The 21,416-nt window shown below is 38.6% G+C and overlaps 1 protein-coding gene across 3 annotated transcripts in view; it reads right to left on the reverse strand.

Moving 5' to 3' along the window:
- Positions 1–2,973: 2,973 nt before the first annotated feature.
- TAB3 (TGF-beta activated kinase 1 (MAP3K7) binding protein 3) overlaps positions 2,974–21,416 on the reverse strand; it is a 37,027-nt gene continuing 18,584 nt past the window's right edge. Inside the window, exons 2-8 of one of the 3 annotated variants that reach the window (XM_062488100.1) lie at positions 17,628–17,816; positions 14,512–14,749; positions 13,309–13,386; positions 10,108–10,268; positions 7,687–7,780; positions 6,064–6,147; positions 2,974–3,890 (exon numbers count right to left, since the gene is read on the reverse strand). In XM_062488100.1, coding sequence (XP_062344084.1) covers positions 3,742–3,890; positions 6,064–6,147; positions 7,687–7,780; positions 10,108–10,268; positions 13,309–13,386; positions 14,512–14,749; positions 17,628–17,729 — 906 coding nt within the window. In that variant the 5' untranslated portion in view covers positions 17,730–17,816 and the 3' untranslated portion in view covers positions 2,974–3,741. Of the gene's footprint in view, positions 3,891–6,063; positions 6,148–7,686; positions 7,781–10,107; positions 10,269–13,308; positions 14,750–17,627; positions 17,817–21,416 lie in introns of all 3 variants that reach the window. The other 2 variants (XM_062488099.1, XM_062488098.1) reach the window with 2 other exon arrangements.

Raw genomic sequence — 21,416 nt, forward strand, 5'->3', positions numbered from 1 at the left:
GGATTTTAAAAGAACTATCATCCTGATGACAAGCTTGTTTTCAACATATTTAATATTCTCACATTCTTTTTTAAAACATTCTTTATTGGTTTCATTTTGTCCCCATTTCAAGTCAAGTATTTCTATTTCAGTTTCAAGGGATTTTACAATCAATATTAAATGTAAAAGTATTCAGAAATTGAAAAAGTATTTAGAAATTGAAGTGAGAGATGTATAGCTGGGAGAGATAAAGTAACTGAGAGAAAAGCTGTTTTTCTTTTTTTTTTTTAAAGAAAAAAATGATTCAGTAGCATATCATAATCAGAAAGTACTGAGACCAGCTCTTATAAGAATTATTACACCTTTTCACCACACCTCCCATTTTTCAAGGGAAACACACACATACCACAGACACACAGATACACAATTCAATCTGATCTAAGACTACATTTTACAAAGTACTTGCTTTTGCTTGACTTTCCACCCCTTTCCTCTTCACCCAAACAAGACTAATAATTACATCCAATTAAAAGTAGATCCAAAGTTCAGGATTTCTTTTGGTTTACTATGTTCTGAATAATTTTCCACAAGCTCCACTCTAAATAAACTTTTATAGAACTACACAAGTATGCTATAATTCAAGGGAATTCATCTTAATAGCACAGTAAATATAAAATAAGCTTTATAAAATTTCAATGAACAGTGAGATCATTTTGAATAACTGAATGTCCAAGTCAGTTACAAACTCTACCAATCTAGTAGCATGGTTGAGGGAAAGCTCAATCATTAAGGAATAAAGAAAACACAAGTAGTGCATTTACTCAAAAGCATCAGCATCCCAACATTCTCTCTCTCTCACACACACACACACACATTTTATACAATACAGTGCATTTTGTATGCCAGCTGACATTAGGGTTTTATGTGCATTGAATAAATATTCCATAAACCAATCTTTTTGGTATAATCTACAATTCAGTTGGGGTTTGAATGGCATTACCTGTTTTCAGAAGGAAAATGGATCTTCCAATATGCAAAATACAATTACATTCTAACAAACTAGAAATATTCAAGCACCATGTCAAGTCTTTACTATTAATGTTTGAGTATGGGCATTTACAAGTAAAAGAATACAACAGAAGGGTGTTGGTGGTTTTCTTTGTTTGTACAAGCAACAAATGAGAGCAATTGAAAAAAACAAGTAAAACCATTGGTACAAAGGACTTATTTTTCAATTTAATGGCGCTCACTCCTCCAGTATCTTGCTGTGGTAGCAGCCTTCCTTCTCTTCCTCTGGTGAAGCTGGGACTAAGATTTGCAAGTCTCCATGTATGGTTATTGCAGTTCAGGGCATTTTTGGACTGAATACATATTTGCACCTCCTCCCTCAAAAGTAGCATCTACTCTGTCTGAAAATGGCACAACTGTATTTTTGCATGACACCTCTACTCTCATTTGCTGACTGTCACTTCAGTTGCTCTGTTTTTGTAATTCCAGCAAAAACAAATGCTTCTAGAACTTCACCAGAAGTACAAAGGAATATAAAATTGAAATAATACAATGGCAAAGGCATCAGGATAGAAAAGCCATGAAGTTACTGGTATTGTTTGGAGTCATTCATTATACAGCTGATAAAAGCAATGCTTCTGCTCATGTTTTCCAGTTCTCTGTTTTGTCAGACTGTCCACTGACATGCACAAAAATTAATATCTGACTTTTAATTTCAGCTGACAGTAATTTGACAGTAACATTCTTACCCCCTTCCAGATGTGATGAGCTCCCCCCACAGCAGTGTAAATCACTAGGAAGGAAGGAATACCATCTCTGATGCCTTTGACTTTGTTTTGTTCATCAGTGGTGCACACTGATTGCTGGAGCTCTCTTAGCTTATTTAAAATTATCCTGAAGATTTAGTTAGTGCAAGAACATATTGAAAAATGCCAGATAAAATATTGGTTCCTCATTTAAGATCAACAGTTCAGTTATTACTGTTGTCTTTATAAACTGTGGGGAGAGAAGACACCAGATTGATCAATGCAGTCAAGATGAGCTTTTCTCCACCCACCTCTTGCAAATGCTGCTTTGTTTTAAAGAAGGATTCAGACATATGATTGTTCTACCACAGCTCAGCATGTTATCACACATCAAGAGAACTGTGGTAACTGACAGTATGGATGTAGCTGCCATGAGTTAAGAACAGCTTAAAATGAAGTAGTTTATAACTCTCATGGTAAAGTTAATAGCAATTTTTGCTTTACCAAGTCAATTACCAGAATTCAGCTGAAGTGCTTGGCTGCATCTCTGAATTGTGATGAAGTTATACCATAAAAACTCAAATGCACTGTATCAGTCTCTGACCAGTACAAAGAACACCCTACTCAGTCACACAGTTGTGTCACAGAATCATTCAGCTGCCCAAACCCAAGTTTGATCTGAAAGTATTGAGCACTTTATTCCAGCAGCCTGAAGCATTCAGACAGATTGAACATCACCTTTAGAACACAGTGTATCATAGGCAGATAAGTACCAGTAGGATTTTCAGTTGCAAGTCTTGTGTTCTTTAACCTATGACAAATATTTCCTGACCAAAATAGAAAGAATGCAGTGTGTAATTCTTTAGGATCTGGCATCTGCTATTTTGTACAGGCTGATTTATTAATAATGTGCAAATAAACCTTTACTGAAGAGTTGATTAATTATTTTTCAGCTAACTTTGATCTGGGGCACAAAGCACCTTCTGTGCTGTAAACACCATGAATTCTTCACAATTTGGAAGCTGAAAAGGCCTAAGGAACTGGGTACAAACTCTTCTCAAACACAACAGTGGCTGAGCCCAAGTTTTCCAAATGGAATTTGGAGTAGCCTGTGTTTGGCATTTGTCACCATGCTGCTGCACAGCACAGACTCAGAAGGTTGTACAGAAAAGCATCCTTTGAGTTTGGAAACACGACGGCCCAATGAAAGCATGCAGCAGGATTTTCATCCGCAACGTGGTAGAATTCATTCTCGGTTTATTACCAGTGTTGACACAGCCAGGTGAGCACTGTACAAGCAAATGGGATTGTAAAAAATTACCTCTGATTACACTCTCTGTAACACTCACACAGTTCCTCATTTAGTCACCTCAGGTCACTATTTCAAACAGCAATTTTTTGTAGACATAAGTTACCCTGAAAAAAAGCAGCAATTACAAATACCCTTCTCCTTGTTTTTTTATACATTGCAAAATTTATCATTGCATTTACCTGTCTTCTCTTTCAGTAGCTTACAATCTAGAAGCACAGGGAGCCTTTGTTTTCCAGCTAGCTGTGGCCAGGTTTAGTCAGCTCTGGCTCTTCAGTTTTTCTGGTTAAGTGTAACACTTCACACCATTACTAAGAGTCCTATAATTTTCTTTTTAAAAACAGTAGTTTTGGGTTGGGTTTTTTTAGAGCCACTAAGCAGTAACTATAACCACAGGAATAAACACCAGTAGTTATTTGCTTTCCTGCATACATTCTTCTCAAAATTAATCCTTTTACATTTTCAGGTTTCATTTGCTGCTTTGCTCACTGCAATGGGAAGGAATTTCACCTTAATTTATTTATTTTCTAGTGCAGCAGAAGCAGAAACATCCTAATACATTACTCCCACCCCTTGCAATATGAAGATTGTTGACTGGCAAAGGATGGGCAGATGGACTGAAAGGTTCCCCATGTTTCCTTCTCTTACAGCTGCTGGCTGAGAGCCTGTGTTCAACCCAGTACAGCCCCTTCCTGAATTTCAGGTGTATCGTGGCATTTCACACTGTTCACAGCGATTTAGTGCTGGGTGATTTAGAAAGGTGCAGCTACCACAATTCCATGGGGCCCCTTCAAAGTCTTCATCTCTTGGCTGAGTCCGTGGGGTCTGTTTGGAGCTGTTTTGATGCTCTAAACAAAAGCCAAAAGAAAACATTTTATTTCAGAAGAGAAGGATTAATAGTCAAGACCACACTACTGGAAGGCTACCTAATTAAACAGTTTATCTTAAAATGAACATGTAAACCTTCTCCTAAAGCACTTCTAATTCAATTTGTGAAATCTGAATATTTCAAGTATTTCACTTCTATAAAGAGCCACTTAACCGTAACACCTAAAAACAAAGAAGAGCAGTCACCGCTATTAGGTCACTGATACTACTAAAAGTTGCACAGCTTAAAACATGCAAGTTTGTTACTGGTACTGCAGCACCATCCTGTTAAGGGTTACACACAGCAGTCTATTTCCACATTTTAAACTACAATAACCCTGCTTTACCTGAAGGGGAAAACCACTTCTAACTTAATTGCTTCAAACAGTCTGACAAGATATCTTTTTCTAGCATTTATTCAGGCTGAAAAAGAATACAACCTAAAAATAAAATGACAGGCCTATTTCAAAACAAGACAGTTCTTCCTCATGCCTTTGAAGCAGGGATATATGTATGTGAAGCAGCATTTAAGCCTGTTTTCACTCATAAAATCAGGATGTATGCAAATCACACATTAGGCCTTAACGCACAGAAACACTCATTTTTCCATGTCTCCTGACAGCACCTCAACACCTCAGGTTATCTAGCATAAGCAAGGAATACTCCCAGGATGCGGAAACAAAACACCTTAGAAAATGTTAATATTTATTAACACATAACTAGAAGGTATGGCTAGGATACCCAGCTGCTAAGTATCTGTGAACTTATGCCTAACAAAGGCCTGCAATTTTCAACTGCACACAAAGTAATTTGCAGTTGCTGCCCCATCTGCTAAGAAATGCAGCAGACCACTGATGACAACCTTAGTGCAAATAGTACTTAAGTCTTCAGAGAAAAATAAAGGAAATAAAAGTAACCTCTTTGCTTAGATGCAAACAGATTCCAGCCCAGTAGCTGCACAGTAGCATCAGCAGTGCTTGACCTCAACAAATTCCTGGTAAGCCAGGCAGTGTGGGCACTCGACTGCGTTCCATTGACTGGCCAGATGGCAGCACAGAGCACCCTTGTCTGCCCACGCCCGTCTGTCTGCCCACGCTTTCAACAGCTCAATATTAAACAATATTTATTATTTAAGAAAAAAAAGAACTACGCCTTCATGTAAAAATCCCAGCTCTGAATACACTACAGCAGTGCTACAACTGATCTCTAATAAGCTGACAGACAAAACCTGGAAGCTGGCTGCATAAATCCTTACAAGGCACTATTTTCCTCACTGCCAAATAAAAAAAAAACTTATTTCATGTGAGTTTTGCACACTATTTTGCTTTGAAATAATACATCAAATATGGTAGTGTAATTAAGAGACTGTCTTCAAGCACCATAAAGTTAAAAATTCCTTAATCAAGGAACTGCAAGATCACTGCAGTTTAAGGTGAGCCCAGGCAGCTGCCTGCACACCACGACTACCTCAAACTACTGCTTCCCTGGACACTAACACCTAATGCACGAACTCCTTCCAGTATTATCTTTTCTTTGAGCCACAAGCAGCAGTTCTGAGCCTTCGCTTTCTTTTAAATTTCCATACAGCAATAATTTTATTACATTGAGGGGAAAAACACTTGCTTCAAAAGAGGGGGAAAATTTCCAAATATGTATTCAAAATTCACCTACAGAAACCTTTGTGGAGTGTTATCAGCAACCAGAACTAATTTACAAACTCTGGAGTGTAAGGGAGACCATAGGATTACTGATTCAGAAAAGCTACTTCTTTTCCACAAGTGCAGTACATGCTAATTACAGCAAGAGGAGACATAATATTATAAATCTTATCACACACTTTCAGGGGAAAGACCACTGCTCTTTCTTTATCAGAGCACAGGATCCCACATTGGCTGTTTCAGCACTTCTTTCTAATAGGGAATAACTATTTATACAATCAAGGTGGTATTAACAAAACATTCATTTGCAACAATCTACCTGAGGAAAACAATTTGCAGCCAGGACTACTGCACTTAAAGAAAATCCTCTGGTTTGAAATACAGAAAGAAAATTTAAATAAGTAGAGCTGCTTCCGGTCACCACAGGGATTGTTTAAAAAAGAAAAAAAATGCAGATAGGTGATGCGGATTTGGTGATGCCTGTTTGTAGACCTACCTTTTTTATATGGCTTTGGTGGCACAACAGGACCAGGCTCTATGTTATCATAGAAGTTACATGTGGCTTTTGGATCAAAGTTTCCTGTCAGAAAAGAAAAAGTTTAACTTGAAGGTTATTTAAATGCCTATGCCAGAGATATGAACAGTCAAAGGCTTCCTATTTTATACATCTTTTTATTATGACATTACATCTTAGCTTTTTCACAAGATTTGTCACACATTTTTAGTCTTCTGTCAATCACGGCAATTGTTAGCAGGGCAATCCCATAATGAAAAATCAACTCCAGCTCAACATTTTGTATTGCTCTGAAAACATGTGAAATGTATGTCTTCCTACAGGATATTTCCTTGATAAAAAGGACTGTGCATATCCTAATCTGTTTGATTCTATTTAAGACAAGTTTCTGTTGCAAAAGAGACTTTTAAAAACCCTAGTAAATTTCTGTTTGCCAGCCTCTTTGTTGCAACCCATTGTTCAGTTGTGTATTACTTGGCCACAGCCTTTGTCAGAAAAAAGTTAAAATTTTAAGTAAAGAATCTTCACAAAGGAGTAATTTTTTAAAATATGCTCTTTGCAAAGTCATTTTAGGTCACCATTTTCTTACTAATGGAATTTAACTTGGCCAACGGAAGTATTAGCAAGTCAAGGTTATTAGGTTGCAACTGAAAAAACACCTTTTAGATGTGAGTTGTCACTGCTAATCCAAATTGAACTCTAAAAACTCCAAATATTTGCATTTAAGCACATGCCATGTTAGAATCATAGGATCATTTAGGTTGGAAAATACCTCAAAGATCATTGAGTCCAACCACTGCCCCAGCACTGCCAAGTCAATCACTAACTCATGTCTCCAGGTGCTGCATCTACAGGTTTTTTAAATACCTCCTGGGATGGCAACTCCACCACTTCCCTAGGCAGTCTGTTCCAATGCTTGACAACTCTTGCCCTGAAGACATTTTCCCTAATATGAAATCTAAACCTGCTCTGGTGCAACTTAATGCTGATTACTCTCATCTGTTACTTGTTACCTGGGAGAAGAGACCTCACCACAGCCTCCTTTCACATTATTGTAAAGAGCAAAAAGGTTCCCCTGAGCATCCTTTTCTCCAGGCTGGACACCCCCATCTCCCCCAGCTGCTCCTCATCACACTTGTGCTCCAGACCCTTCCCAGCTCTGCTGCCCTTCTCTGGACTCACTCCAGCCCCTCAATGTCTTTCTTGTAGTGAGGTGCCCAAAACTGGACACAGGATTTGAGGTGTGGCCTCACCAGTGCCAAGTACAGGGTGACAATCCCTGCCCTGGTCCTGCTGCCACACCATTGCTGATCCTGGCCAGGTGCCATTGGCCTTCCTGGGCACACCTGGCTCATGTTCAGCTGCTGCTGATCAGCATCCCCAGGTACCTTTCCAGCCACTCTTCCCCCAGCCTGTAGCTCTGCTGGGGGGTGCTGAGACACAAGGGCAGGGCCCAGCACTTGGCCTTTTTGAACCTGATAAAACTGACCTCATCCCACTGATTCAACCTGTCCAGAGCCCTCTGCAGAGCCTTCCTAACCACCAGCAGATTAACATTCATGACCATATCCAAATTAAGATTTTTAAAAATTATCAATTCAATACCTCTAGATTGAAGGAGATCAACTTCTTTCAGTGTACAGTCAACATTTATCTGGAGCTGTCTGTTGAGGCTTCTCAATCTGGTCATTTCCTCAGGCTAGAAAGAAACATCCCAAAATAGCAATTGTGGGAAATTCAGCCTCTTATTTGAAACAGAAATAACATTGCTCTGTCTTTGTTAACAGCTTTATTAAAAACTGAGTATAGATAAGGCACTGAAAGAAGCCCAACTGTCTGGTCCACTACCCCTAACTCATCTGCCCTTAGAAAACATTCTTCTCTTTGCAGGTAAGAAGGACAACAGACAAGTTACTTAATACGAAAATTGTTAGTAAGATGACATAGCTGAGCTCAAGTTTATAAAACCACACATTACTAAATTCTGTATAAATGGATAACTTGCTACCTGAGGTTGCATCATGATAATCAAAAACAGAACAGAAACTGCAGCCCACAGTAACTATTACTTGATTGTAACTGAATGAGGTTAAAAGTTTATTCATTTGCATCAATCCAAGGAGCTCCAAGAAGCCAAACCTTCTAGCTCAGTAGATTTAAATCATTCAAGGATGAAAGATTGCAATTATTCTTAACAGCATAATCAGTTATTTAAGTGCATATATTTACGTATCATTAAGAAACCCTATGTTACTGGAATGCAAAGCTTTCTTAATGCTAGCAGCATCAATCACTAACACATTTTATCCCAGGATGTATTCCAGCATCACAGTCACAAAATCACAGAATATTCAAGGTTGTAAGGAACCTCTGGAGGTCATCTGGTCCAACTCCTCTGCCAAGCCTCCAACCAGACTTTGTGCCACTGATTGCCACACTCTTGGCCTGGCTGTTCATCCAGTTTTCAATGAAACTTAAGAACTCATCCAGCCCATACCTCATAAGCTTCTCTATAAAGATCTTACAGGAGACAACGCTGAAAGTCTTGCCAAAATCTAGACAGACAATAACCACTGTCTAGGTTACCAGGACAGACTTTGCATCCTAGAAGTTTACCAAATTGGTCAAGCTTGGCTTCCCCTTGGTGAATCTATGTGACTACTGCTGACCACTTTCTTGTCCTTCATGTGCCTGGAAATGGTCAGCAGCATTAGCTGCTCCATCACTTTTCTAAGGTTCAAGGTGAAGCTGACCAGCCATTAGTTCCCTGTGTCCTCCCCTTCTTGAAGACAGCAGTGATATTTGCTCTCTTCTAGTCTTTGGGAACTTTCCCAAACACCATTAATCAACCAAAGATTATCTGGAGTGGCCTTGCAATGACACCTGCCTGCTCCCTGAGCACTCAAAGGTGCATCTCATCCAGGATTATGACCTCGTGTATGCCTCTTTGCCTAAGCATTCCCTGACCTGATTCTCTTCCACTAAGGGTGTACCTTCCTTGTTTCACACTTTTCTCAGGGTCACTGGGACCTGGGATTCCTGAAGGACTGTAAAGACTGAACCAAGAAGCTCATACAGTATCTCAAGCCTTTCCCATGTCCTACATAACAACGTTCCCCAGTTTGCTGAGCCCACATTTTCAATGGTCTTCCTGCTGTCATCTAGGTAGTAACAGAAACATTTATTTTGGTCTTTGAAATCCTGTGCCAGATTCACCTCCAGTTGGTCTCTGGCTTTCCTAAGCTCATCCTAGCACACTCAGTGCCTCTGTACTTCTCCCAGGTACATCTTTGCCAAATGCTGCCCTGAAGCAGGTGAGACATGGAACAGCCATAGTAGCTAAGCAGCCAAAGGCCCTTCTGTGCCTTCCAGCCTACACCTGTTTGCACTGCTTGTCAATACAGCCAGTAAGTCTGAGCTGATTTGCTTAACAACTGCACACAGTGGAAGATATTTTTCAGCCAAATGAATTCCCTTATAAGAGCCACACACGTGTTTGGGCTAGAGTCACTTGCAGGTGAAAGTCACACAGATAAGAAGAATCAACGAGGAAAATAGGAGAGTTCCAACTATTTCAAGCAACACTGCCACTGAAAAGTTATTTAGCACATCTTGCATATACCAAATGAGAAATACTGTCTATGAGAAACAAGTACTCAAACAATAAAATAGCTTTCTAAAAACAAAACTTAAGCCTTCCTGCATGAACACAAGTTCGATATGGCTAAGGCTTACTGAACTGACTTGGACACACTTTTATTGGTTGTTAGGAAACCAAGCATATTCAGTTCTGTGGTCCACAAAAGCACATGCATACAACTTTCTAAAGTTGGGAACACTAGGAAAACTGGACACACAACTATTTCATAAATTACAAGAATTAGCTTATGACAAGTCACGTACCTAAAGCGTCTTCGAAGACTGAAGATTTTATACTCAGAAGTATATTTTGAACAGTACTTTAGTTTCACCAAAAGACAAAAAATAAATGTGTACGCTGAATTAAAATACTAACAAAGTGCTTACTGTGGGAATTGCAGTTGTACAGCTAACTCTTCGAAGCCGCCTCTGCATCAGATCATGCTCCATACCATTGACTTCAGTCTTCAGGCGTTCAAGCTCTTCCTTCTCAAGCTTCAGTTCCTTTGCTAATCTCTCCATCCTTGCTCGTTGATGTAACAGCAAGGCTAATGTTTTACATAGAAGAAATAGTTACTAGTATATAAAAACCTGGAACAGTGAATTCTTAACTTATGCGTAAGATTCATGAGTGACCTTTCTGGAAAAAAAAAAGGTGATTGTAGACATGCAGCCAAATATCAGTGTGAAGATGCTTTCATGCCAAATGAACTATATAATTTAGAACAAATTTCTTCCAGAATAAAAACACATTTTATACAGTAACTTGAAGTTGTTATTACCATTTTGGTCAAAGCTTCTTTTTTGCATTTGGTGTTTCTCGTCTCAAAAATACAAAGGCACCTGTACAAGGAGAGAGCTTCTCAGGACGAAACAGCAACCTAGGTATATATATTTTGTCTACTGACAAAAAAAAAATAAAAATCCAGAAGTAAGATCAGAAGGTAACACACACGTCACACCTGCTGTTCAACAGCAGCCTTGAGACCTTAGCCAAATGTCAGTCCCAAATTGTTCTTTTTCACTGCTATTACAAATGTGGTATAACTTTCAAGTAGTCTTAGCTTTTCAGGGAGTATTTCAGTAATCCTCAATACTGTAAGTTCCCCAGGGTTCAGAGGTAAAAACTAAAGAGCTTCAACAAAACAAACTAGAGAATCCAGAAAATAAAAAGTTGAGTCCGCTCAGGTGCTTCGGACTCTTAATTTTACAAGAGATTGATTTCTCCAACCTCTCTCTGCTGTTAAGACGCTCCCGCACTTTCATCATGGTACCGAAATTTATGACTCTGTCACAAGCTGATGTTGGGCTCCCAGAGAACCAAAGAAAAGAATTTTGACTAGCTAGAAGACAATATTCACTTTCCTAAAGAAGAGCATTTCTCAGTATTTCATCATAATGCAAAGCTGGCCAAGTCAGTGTGATGCTTAATCCTTTCTGATCAGGCTGGTTTTACCTGACTGAAGTCTGCTAGGACAGAGGAAAAATAAGACATTTGATGTGGGTATTCAGACAAACTTGCTGCTCATATAACAATGTTCCAGCAAACTGTTCAAAGTAAGGACACTGTAGAACCTGCAAAATGCTACTTCATGAAAAGCCCCAGCCAGAACTTGCCTTTTCTTCACTGCATCCAACAAAGGCAAAGCACATAATATCCAAAAATATGAGCTAAAAAGAATTAGAAAAATAAGTAACATGACAACTTACTGCAAAAGCAGAACATTCCAACCTGTTAGAAGCAGATATCAGCATTCCACACAAGAATGTAACACTGCAGTTTGGATTTTGTATGGATTCAGCAATTCATGGCCAGAGAATAAACACCAAAAAGCCTAGCCAAGAATAACATCAGGTGTTTTTACACTACAGGCACCAAAATTATTGAGCAGAACTGTTCCCTACTTTTTCAAGTAGCATAAGTCATGCAAGCAGAATTTTAAAAAAAAGTACAGATACCAGACTGAATGATTTTACACTATTGTTACCAAGCTCTGTCTCTGTGTGATTCCTTCAACTTAACGCAGTCTGACTACATTTCAGAGCTTCACATTATACTCTACTACAACTCATCAAATATGACTCATATTGCAAAGAAGCAGTCAAAGTACAGACACCAGAATGAATTTCTGGCAACACTTTCTACTATGGCTTCTTTACATTCCAGTGAAAATTAAATAAATTTGTTCCCTAAATTAAGCCGTTAAATACACTCTTTTCTAGGACTCCTTTGTGGTAGTAAAGAATAAAATGTTGATTCTTCTACAGTTTATTTCTATCAAGAGTTAAGAGTGCAGCAATTATACAAATGCTCTGGTAGGCACTGCCACAAATGCAAACACTCCAAAAAGCATATACTACTTAGTTTTATTTGGTTTGCTTTTCAGAAATACAAATCTAGTGGAAGGCACAAAAGCAAAACCATGTTTTACATTTCAGAACATGTTTTTCACAGCTATGTGAAGCTACTTGTATTTTTCTCACATAAATGACAACTTTTACTGAAGCTGTAATACCAACGCTACAAAAAAAATGGCACAAGACCTTAGTTACAGACCTACTGGCATTCATTTTTACTAAAGAATTTGGTCTACAGAATTTCCAGTTGGGTCTATGAGTTAGAAGAGCTGAAAAGGCAGTAAGTGAAATAAGAAATCAAGAACTACAGAGCAGCACTGTAAACTCTCAGCTATCTGAAATAAAAAAAAAAAGATTAGAAGGAACAACAGACAAACAGAATCTTCTTTCCAAACACAAATCCAGAAAATACCTGTTGCAGGTTATCATTCTGTCATTATCCAAATGACTGGTTGGAATGTTTGCACATTGATTCACTTGCTCAATTTTAAATATTTCAAATCTATACAGCAGATGACTCCACGAAAAGCAGTTTTCAATTTAGGGTTTAATTTCACATTTCTTTTCTTTACAAAACTACCATATTCTTCTTTTGTATATGGCATTAAAACTTTGTTTTATCCCTATGCAGCAGAACGCATCCTAAAATTTGTCTGCCAATCTCTTTTTCCTCTTTGAAAACTCTAAGTGGAAGAAGTGAACTTCTGATTTAAGTTCTTCAAAATAATTATTTTATTACCTTTAAAAAATATTTGTATTGACCAAGTTTTTTTAGCTGCATTCTTATCTCTCTTCTCTTTCACTTAATATTCTTCAATCTAAACCAAATGCAGAAGCCAGTGCTTCAGGTGTTCTAAAACACTTGAATACAGAACAAATACAAAACATTATAAAAATCCACACGTAAATTTATGACTCAGTTCATCAATGCAGAATTGACTGCACACACAGTATATGAACAAATTACTTATCATTGTTAAGTGCAGTGTTTTAAGAAAGTCCCCTACCATCAAAAGCACAGCAACGTTAAGAACCTTAGAAATTCTTTATGTATTAGACTGTATTATAGACTGTAAATAGGCAGTATTTAAAAAGAATCAGAAAAAAAAGGTCTGATTTTTGACAGAGTTTCTATTTTTCCCTGTACAGGTTCAAAAATTCTCACCAAGTAGCAAAATCAAGCTGAAAATGCATTCTACAACACCACAATTTGCAGGGTGAAACATTTACCTTGAGTGTAAGCATAGTCGTCTGATCCAGAACTAGAACTCCTCTGATACTTATGGCTTCCTTTTTCTCCTCCAGATCCTGGGATTACAGAAATAGGCTGAATAGGTTCTGGTGCTGCAGAACGCTCTTCTTGGTCCACTAAATTTAAAAGATTCTCAGTCGGTGCTCGACCTACTGTGATTTTAAAAATGGTTGGGTTTGGCTGAGAAGATACCATTACCCGAGGAGACTGTGTTGGTGCACCTGCAGGTCCAGTTGGCTGAGTGTAGGTAATATATACTGGATTAACACTAAATGGAGGTTTGGGTTGTCCTGACATACCTCTGGATGGAGAGCTTGAAGGAGGAGTAGTTGGTGCATACAGCGGGTGCTGGTTTCGTTGAGATGGTTGATTACTTATTGGTGAAGGGCTTCTGTTCATTGCAGTCCCAGGTCTTTGTGGTGGCTCAACTGTAATTTCTATTTTATTCATGGAACCTTTGGATAAACTAGGTCCAGCAAAAGGAGGAAGGTACGATACAGAGTGACCACCTTGCTTTTGAAAAGTCTGGGATGCTTGCTGATATGGATGGGGTGGGACAGTGGAAGGACTAGGAGGCATGAAAACATGTGAACTCTGGTGACTCAACTGAGGAGGCTGAACTTGGTGTTGAGGAGAGCCAAAGGGAGAGGGACACTGGGATGCCGGTGGTGATCGAAAAGCTGACTGAGGGATCTGGGGTTGTTTAGGAGAATACTGAGAAGGTTGGTAGTTCTGTTGATGTGGATATACAGGTAGAGGACGAGGAGTATAATGTGGAACTGGGCCCTGTGGCGATGAATGCCACTGTGTATTCTGAGGAGTCTGTCGTCCTGAAGAACTTTGAGATGTTTGTCTAATATAAATAGAGCCAGGAGTCCCATAAAGATTGCCTGGAATCTGTGGAAGAATTTGTAGAGCTCTGGGTACACTCTGTCCAGAGGGGAGGTTTTGTGATACTGTAACAGTAATGGGATTTGTACTGTACCGAGGTATGTGCATATACGTGGGAGGGCCTTGCATAGCAGACGTGTTCATTCCTGGTTGTATGGAAGATGGCTGTGGAGGAGGAGTAGCTGCATTTCTATTCTGGTCATTCATGAAAAATGGATTGTAACTAGGAGAAGCTGCCACCACGGCGGGAGCAGAATGTGGTTCTTGAACTAAGCAAATCAGCTGTTTACCTGCCGTGCGCTGCGGGTCAATGTGTCCATCGCTTGAGCTGTGTACCAGTGTACGACCACCATTAAGTTGAGCTCCATCCCCCGCATGATAGCTGGTATGAGGATGAATACCCAGATTAATGTGCAAAAGGCTATTTCTATTCATTCTGGTGTCATCAGGGCTGTGGTACTCCATATACAAATACTTGCTGCTCTCCTGTGCCAGGGCGCGACAACATGCATCGAGGTTGTTGTTGTTCTAGGAGCAAGAACAGACACCTATTACTGCCACAGAGCACAGGAAAGAGCCACCACTCCGTGTTCAACATTCAGCTGAGGCCACAACCAGGCCTAGGCTGGACACAGCTAGTTCTATACAAAGGTATTGTGAAATAAAGATGATACTTGTTACATGGTATGCAAATAATACATAGATCACATTGCAACTGGCAAAATGCTCTGGTAACACTAGTTACACTATGACACATTAAAAAAAACAACTCCACTTTTAGGAAAGCAATGGTTACAACTCTCTGTATGGTCTTCAAGGAACAAGTCTGTATAATTAACTGCTTCTAGTAACAACACAAATCAAATCAAACTAGATCAAAATTGCAAACTCTGTAAAAGTAAAACAAAAATGCAGGTAACATTTCAATCTGAGAACTCAATGTTTCCACTTTCAGTTTACTGTTTACCTGACTATTTCTCTTCACCTGGAAGTTAAAAAACCCAACTTTTTATATACCTTAACAATAAAGTCAAAGTATTGCTTGAAGAAGAACTGGGGATTCCAAAAAGAATATTACAATTCCAACCAAATTTAAACTGCCTTTAAGAATTTCTAGCTAAAGGCTAAAAACGTTTATTCATACATCAGCGAGAAACCAAATAACCCTTTCAATGTTTGATTTCTTCTGTGGTACTGGCAGTTGAAACTATACAGACAAATTATGAATCAAATGAGAAATATAATGGGGAATTCCTTTTCCCTTCTTGCCCTCTCCACTCATTTTAGCTTACTGTAGTCTGTTAAAATAACAACACAAATGATAACTTTTCCAAACGAGTAAAATCACTAAGAAAGCATTCCAGATGGTAGACTTCTTTTACTTCCCACTTTATCATAGAATAGCCTCCATCAGCTGTGGTTCAGATTTTAATTTAAATATCAGTTAAAGAAAACAAATTTCACTTTAAGTTCAACTAAATCTGGCCTTTAGCAGTCTAGATTTGTTAAACATGACCCAAGACTGGTACCTTCTGGGACAGAGAGCACCTCTTTCCATGGCCAGTGTGTACATATTTATACATGTACATACATCCCTGCCTTCCTCAGTGCGCTAAAATTAGTGTTCTAAGGAATATACATTAATAATGGCTGCACTTCTATTTTAAACACTATCAATATATAAATTTGTATGCCTGTATTACATATATACACATATTGCCTTGCAATACAATTTGCAACATCCACTGGCTGAAAAGTCATGTTACATTTCTTTTCTCATGGACTGACACCTAGTCAGTCTAAACACCAGAGTGAAGACGATTTTCCCAAAATTCTGTATAATTTCACTATCAGATGAACTCACATATTCTCTATCTTCTCATATGAAAAGTTACTACCAAACATGACAGAAGAGCCCAGCACTTATATAGGAACAGCTCTCACCCTACAGACACTTCTCCCTGACAACCTCCCTTCATGTTGAGCTCTTCTTCTCGACATCAGTGGTCAGTGGGAATATCCAGACATACCAGCAAAAATTTAAGACCAGAATATGTGGGAACCAGACCCCGTAACAACAACCAGCACCACAATGCCAAGACAGCAGTCTCAAAAAAGTGAACCACTACCATCAGCCGCTTGCCATCTAAACAGAACTTCATGAAAAGAGCCTTCACCTTTCTTAGGTCACTTGGTTAGGGTGCAGATGAAGAGAACACATACAGGACAGGCTCTGATCTGATTTCATCAAGATGTGGAATATATTTGTCACCTCAATTTCTGACAGGTATAAAACTCAAAAATTATTTAAATCTATAGCATTGATTGCAAATGGTTATTGGAAACCAGCTCATGCATCTTTAAATATAAAGTGATTTTGGAAACAAAATCTACACTTAAAAACATAACAAGTATTTGCTGTGCAAAGTTAACTAGCTATCCAGAATGCCATATTATAGATATGCAGGATTATATTATTATACCTTCTGCAGGATTAGGGGTTCTTTAATTTTATCAGTTTAAAAATGTCTATGGCAAACACAGTAAATCGAAAGGGTCATGTACTTAGCAGTGCAGAAGATATGAATGTCAGGATTAGTAAAGCTTTAAACTGAAGGACTTCCCCTACTTTACATTTGTCTGAAAGCAACTAATTTTAATTTGTATAGTTTCGAAGACAAAATGCAAAAATTACAACCTCTATTCTAAATAAACCTACTGAAGTGCCAGGCACAGGCAGCATGCAAGTAAAGCTTCCCAACCTCAGCCATGGCCAAACCAGATCTTGCATGTTTCTATTCCACTCCTGAATCTTCCCATTAACTGAAGGTATTCCCAGATGACCACTACTTATTACATGTGGTAACTTATAATCACTTCCAGTTTCTGATTTTAGATTAAGGCCGAAGGATGAAATGGAAAGGAAAAGTGGAGTGCAGGGAAAAGAACCACCACCTGACCTAGAAAGAGAGAAGTACAACTAAACCTCTGGAGAGCCATGGGAAAACGATACCATGAAGAGGGAAAACTGTAAGATTGCTAGCCAAGTCCAGCTTCTTATCTTGGAGGGATGAGTGACTGTTTACTAAAACCTCCTCCAGTATATGTATGTCATTTATGTAGCCATCATCAATTAACATCCCATTAGTCACTTTCTTTATTATCCATATGCATACAGTCACAGATCACCCAGACAACGAAAATCATCAGTGCAAAATGATCTCCACAAATCTAAGTAAAGAATGACAAAATTTTTGTACCTAAAAGACAGAAATGAAAGTACTGGAGTCTTCCAACCTTTTAAAATAAAACCAGGAGAATGAAAATCTATGCTCCACATGTACCACTAAAAATGTTTTCATACTAAACTCATAGTTCATGCCAAAATAAAATATCCTCACCATACCTGAAGCATGCACTGAGATACCACCCCTTCAGGTATCTCAGGGAATCGCTGCCGGAGATCATGGAGTACCTGCACGTCAAGCTGTTGGCTGCCCTGCGCCATGCCAGATGGATGATGTTCCAGATTACCAGAAAATGGAAGTCAACAGGCCTTCCAATGATTGTGGTCTTCTGAGGCTTCTGGCATTTTCTGTAAGCAAGAAAACACAATCCTTTAAGCCATCACAGCTTTCCGTCCTTCCCAAACTGCTTGTGTAGAAAAACTCCTGTAATGCATTTTAACTACCAAGAGAGACAATAGCTGAAACATAAGGGTGGGAATAATCATGTCTCAAATAGTAACATTAAAACACTTTACATACCACAGGTATGTCTATAATATGGCATTGCACTGGAATGTGCCAGTTTGGGTCTTTACTCAGTCCCACTATGGCACCCTGTGTAACTTCAGCGTGACCTGCATGAAATAGAACTGTTACATATTTACTCTCAGTGAAATTCTGAACAGTCTGCAGAAAAGCCTGAAGTTATCACCAAGTACAGATGTCTTATTCACAACGCGCTAGAAATAATAGGCTGGAAAACTAAGTAGCATAATTATAAAAAAAAATACACCTGTATTAATAGGGTTCAAACTCTTTTGTCTTTACATCACTACAAATCCAAGAAGTCAGAAGCAATTTTCGTGAAATTAAACAAGAATTAAACAGAATTTAAAGAGCCCTTTCCAGGATCAGAAAAGCATCTAGGTAAGATTTTCATAAAGTACCTGTTACATTCATACCAACATAATGAGTGGGAAAAACCAAACCAAACAAAACCCCCTAAACATCTTTCCATTTCAAAATTTTGTCTTCAACAACAGAAAGATTCTATGTCAGTTTCAATACCCAAGGACTACTGGAAGGCAAATGCAGTCTGAGTCAACAAATGCTTTCTGCACTTGTGGCTCATGATCACAGCAGTAACCAAGAAGGAGTTGATGTCGAAGGAAAGATTCACAAAAACTTTGCATGAGGTGGTGCATGACACAGCCCCTGTTACACATCTATCACTGCTAAGCTTCAAAAGCCTTTCCAACAATACTGCTCAGTGGAATTCTTATCTGCAGAGAATGCACTGCTGTGTTCAAAAAGGAAATGAAAATCAGGTACCAGCAGAGCTGGTGTTTAATAATGCATTAGCTACCCAAAGTCCCAAGTTAAAATCATTCTTATCTTGACCTCAGTGCAACTCTGGGTGGCACATGGCACAGGTAATTCCAGTCAGCTTTTCATTTGTTAGTTCAACTTCCAGGAGCAGCCTGCAGGAGCACAACAGACCAGCAAACACACACATACCTCTAGGCATTAAAATTCCAACAGCTCCTTCTGAAAGCTTCATTTTCATAGGCAAGAAAACAGAAAATACATCAAAGAAAAGTAAAGTGTCAGGTTTAGGGTAAAAAAAAAAAAAACAACTTTGGTTAAAGTTGTAGGGGTAGAAGGAGCAGGAGTCGAGTCCAGCCCACGATCCGTGGCTCTGCATGTGGACAGCTCTCAGCTGCCATCAGCATTCACTGAACACCACATGTGCTCACAGAAAGGGTCCCTCTCTGCCCCGTCTCATGTATTCCAGTACCCAATATGACATCTGCCACATCACACACTTTTCCAACGTAAATGAGACAAGTCTAAAGAACAGTGAGCTATGTGAATCATCTTGCTTTAAAGAAATACAGCAATAAACTTACATTGTACCCAACAATTCATTTCTGTCCACTGCAGTAATGCTTTCTTTTAAAGGAAATGGAGCTTCCACCAGAAAATTCCTATCTACACTCACAATAGGGGATCTTCTATAAAACTAATTTTTATTTTTGTAAATGATGAACAAACATCATACTCTGAAAGGCAGAACATCACGAGAATACTAAAAGAAAACCTGACAGCAACCAAGCTCTATGTGTTTCTAGACAATTCTCCTTATCCCAGGAAGCAAAATGCAATAATGAAAGAGTACCCTACCAGAATAAATCACAGTTAAAGCCTCTTTGGAATAACAAAAGATGGCATCTGATACATTAATTAATAATTACAAGAATTTCATTGGCACTGGCAAGAGCCTTTGTATCACTTCTCTCTTCAAATAAAAGTTTAAATGTAACTGTGTAAATGTGACATGCGGACTGAAGAGCCATCATCAATACATTCAATGTTTTTCTACTACCTTTTAAAAATAATAGATATTAATTTTTTGTTTTCTAACATTTCCCAAATATGTGTGGTGAGAAGAGGTATAACACAAAGTAACTGGCAGCTACTGGCCAACTATGAATTTTAACAGACTTCTAAACACGCTGAGTAACAAAGTTCTATTTTTATTTTGAGGAGTTGAAGCTTCCAGTCCTTACAGTTACACAGATAACCTTAAAAAAGTCCACAAGAAACCCAAAATAACTGTTGGGAAGCATGAACAAACACACAACCATTCTGAAGTCCTTGGAGTACATAGCTAAGCTACTGTGGAAATTTATTCTATTCCTCCCCCCCACCGCCAGCCAATACCACAAAATTTACTACTGTCATTATGTACAAGCTCAGCCTTTTGTCCTATCTATTGTCCAGAATTTTGTTCAGCTTATTGTACTTGACCTGACTACAACTGACTGCACATTTTCCACTCTAAGCAGGCACGAACTGGCTGGAACACAATACCCACTTCCCATGTTGCTCCACAGCACACGGCAGGCAGAGAAGCAAGTTATTCAGAGAGCCAAGGGCTTACAGCAAAGGCTACACAGCTGAGATGCTTAGACAAGAACTCCTGCTGAGCCACAACAGGCTAGGAAAGCAATCCTTCAAAGACTTTTCTTCCACAGCATTCACAGGCTGAGGGACACACTGAGGTGCCTTACATGACCAGCCCTGTAATTACTGAAAGTTCAGTGCACCAAACACCAACCCAAAATCAAAATGAAAACAATGTGCTTCATCTGTAGCTGTGAGGAAGGAGTTGAGAGTACCCTAAAGTCTAGATGCAAAGTATCTCATGAAGATGGAATGTATTAGCAGGGCTAAATACATGGCAGTTCTAATGGCAAAGCCACAGCAGAGCTGACCTCGGGAGCTACACAGTGAATCCCAGGGATCATGCAAACCATGGCTCATGTCCTAAAGAAATACAATAATTTGTTTTTTCACACCTTTTGCATGCCCAAGCGATATGTACATGAAAACTGTATCTTTACGTTAAATATTTTCCTTAAGCCATTTGTGTATAAGTTAAGAAAAAAAACCCAACAGTTTTATCAATTAACTGATGCCTCTTTTCTGAATGAATGAATAAAAAAGCAGAACTACTACAGTCTTGATCCTCCCCAGGATCTGTTCAAATATGTAGAGAAGGAAATCTATTCTGCTACTGTCATGTTTGAAGCACTAAATCAATCAAAATGAAGACACCTAAATCACCAGGAGTAAGATCCAACTGAAACTAAATTATGCCAATAAATACTAATTATGTCAATAAATACTATCTGAAAACGTATAAATTGCGCAACTGATGTGCACTTACATATAATTATTATGTATGGAGCAAATAAGTAATTCCTGAGTGAATTTCCAGAAAACAGGCTATCTGGAAGACAATTTCTTACGCCTTAATAATTTAACTGTTAAGAGTTTTATAACAATAATTGGGCATTGAAGTGTAAGAGGAAAAAAATCAAGGGGCAGAACACAATAATAAAAAATCAGCTTACAGAATTATAAATATACTGGAGTCAGAAGCAACCCACAAGGAATATCGA

The sequence above is a fragment of the Cinclus cinclus genome, chromosome 2 (genome assembly GCF_963662255.1).
Source record: "Cinclus cinclus chromosome 2, bCinCin1.1, whole genome shotgun sequence".
Lineage (NCBI taxonomy): Eukaryota > Metazoa > Chordata > Aves > Passeriformes > Cinclidae > Cinclus > Cinclus cinclus.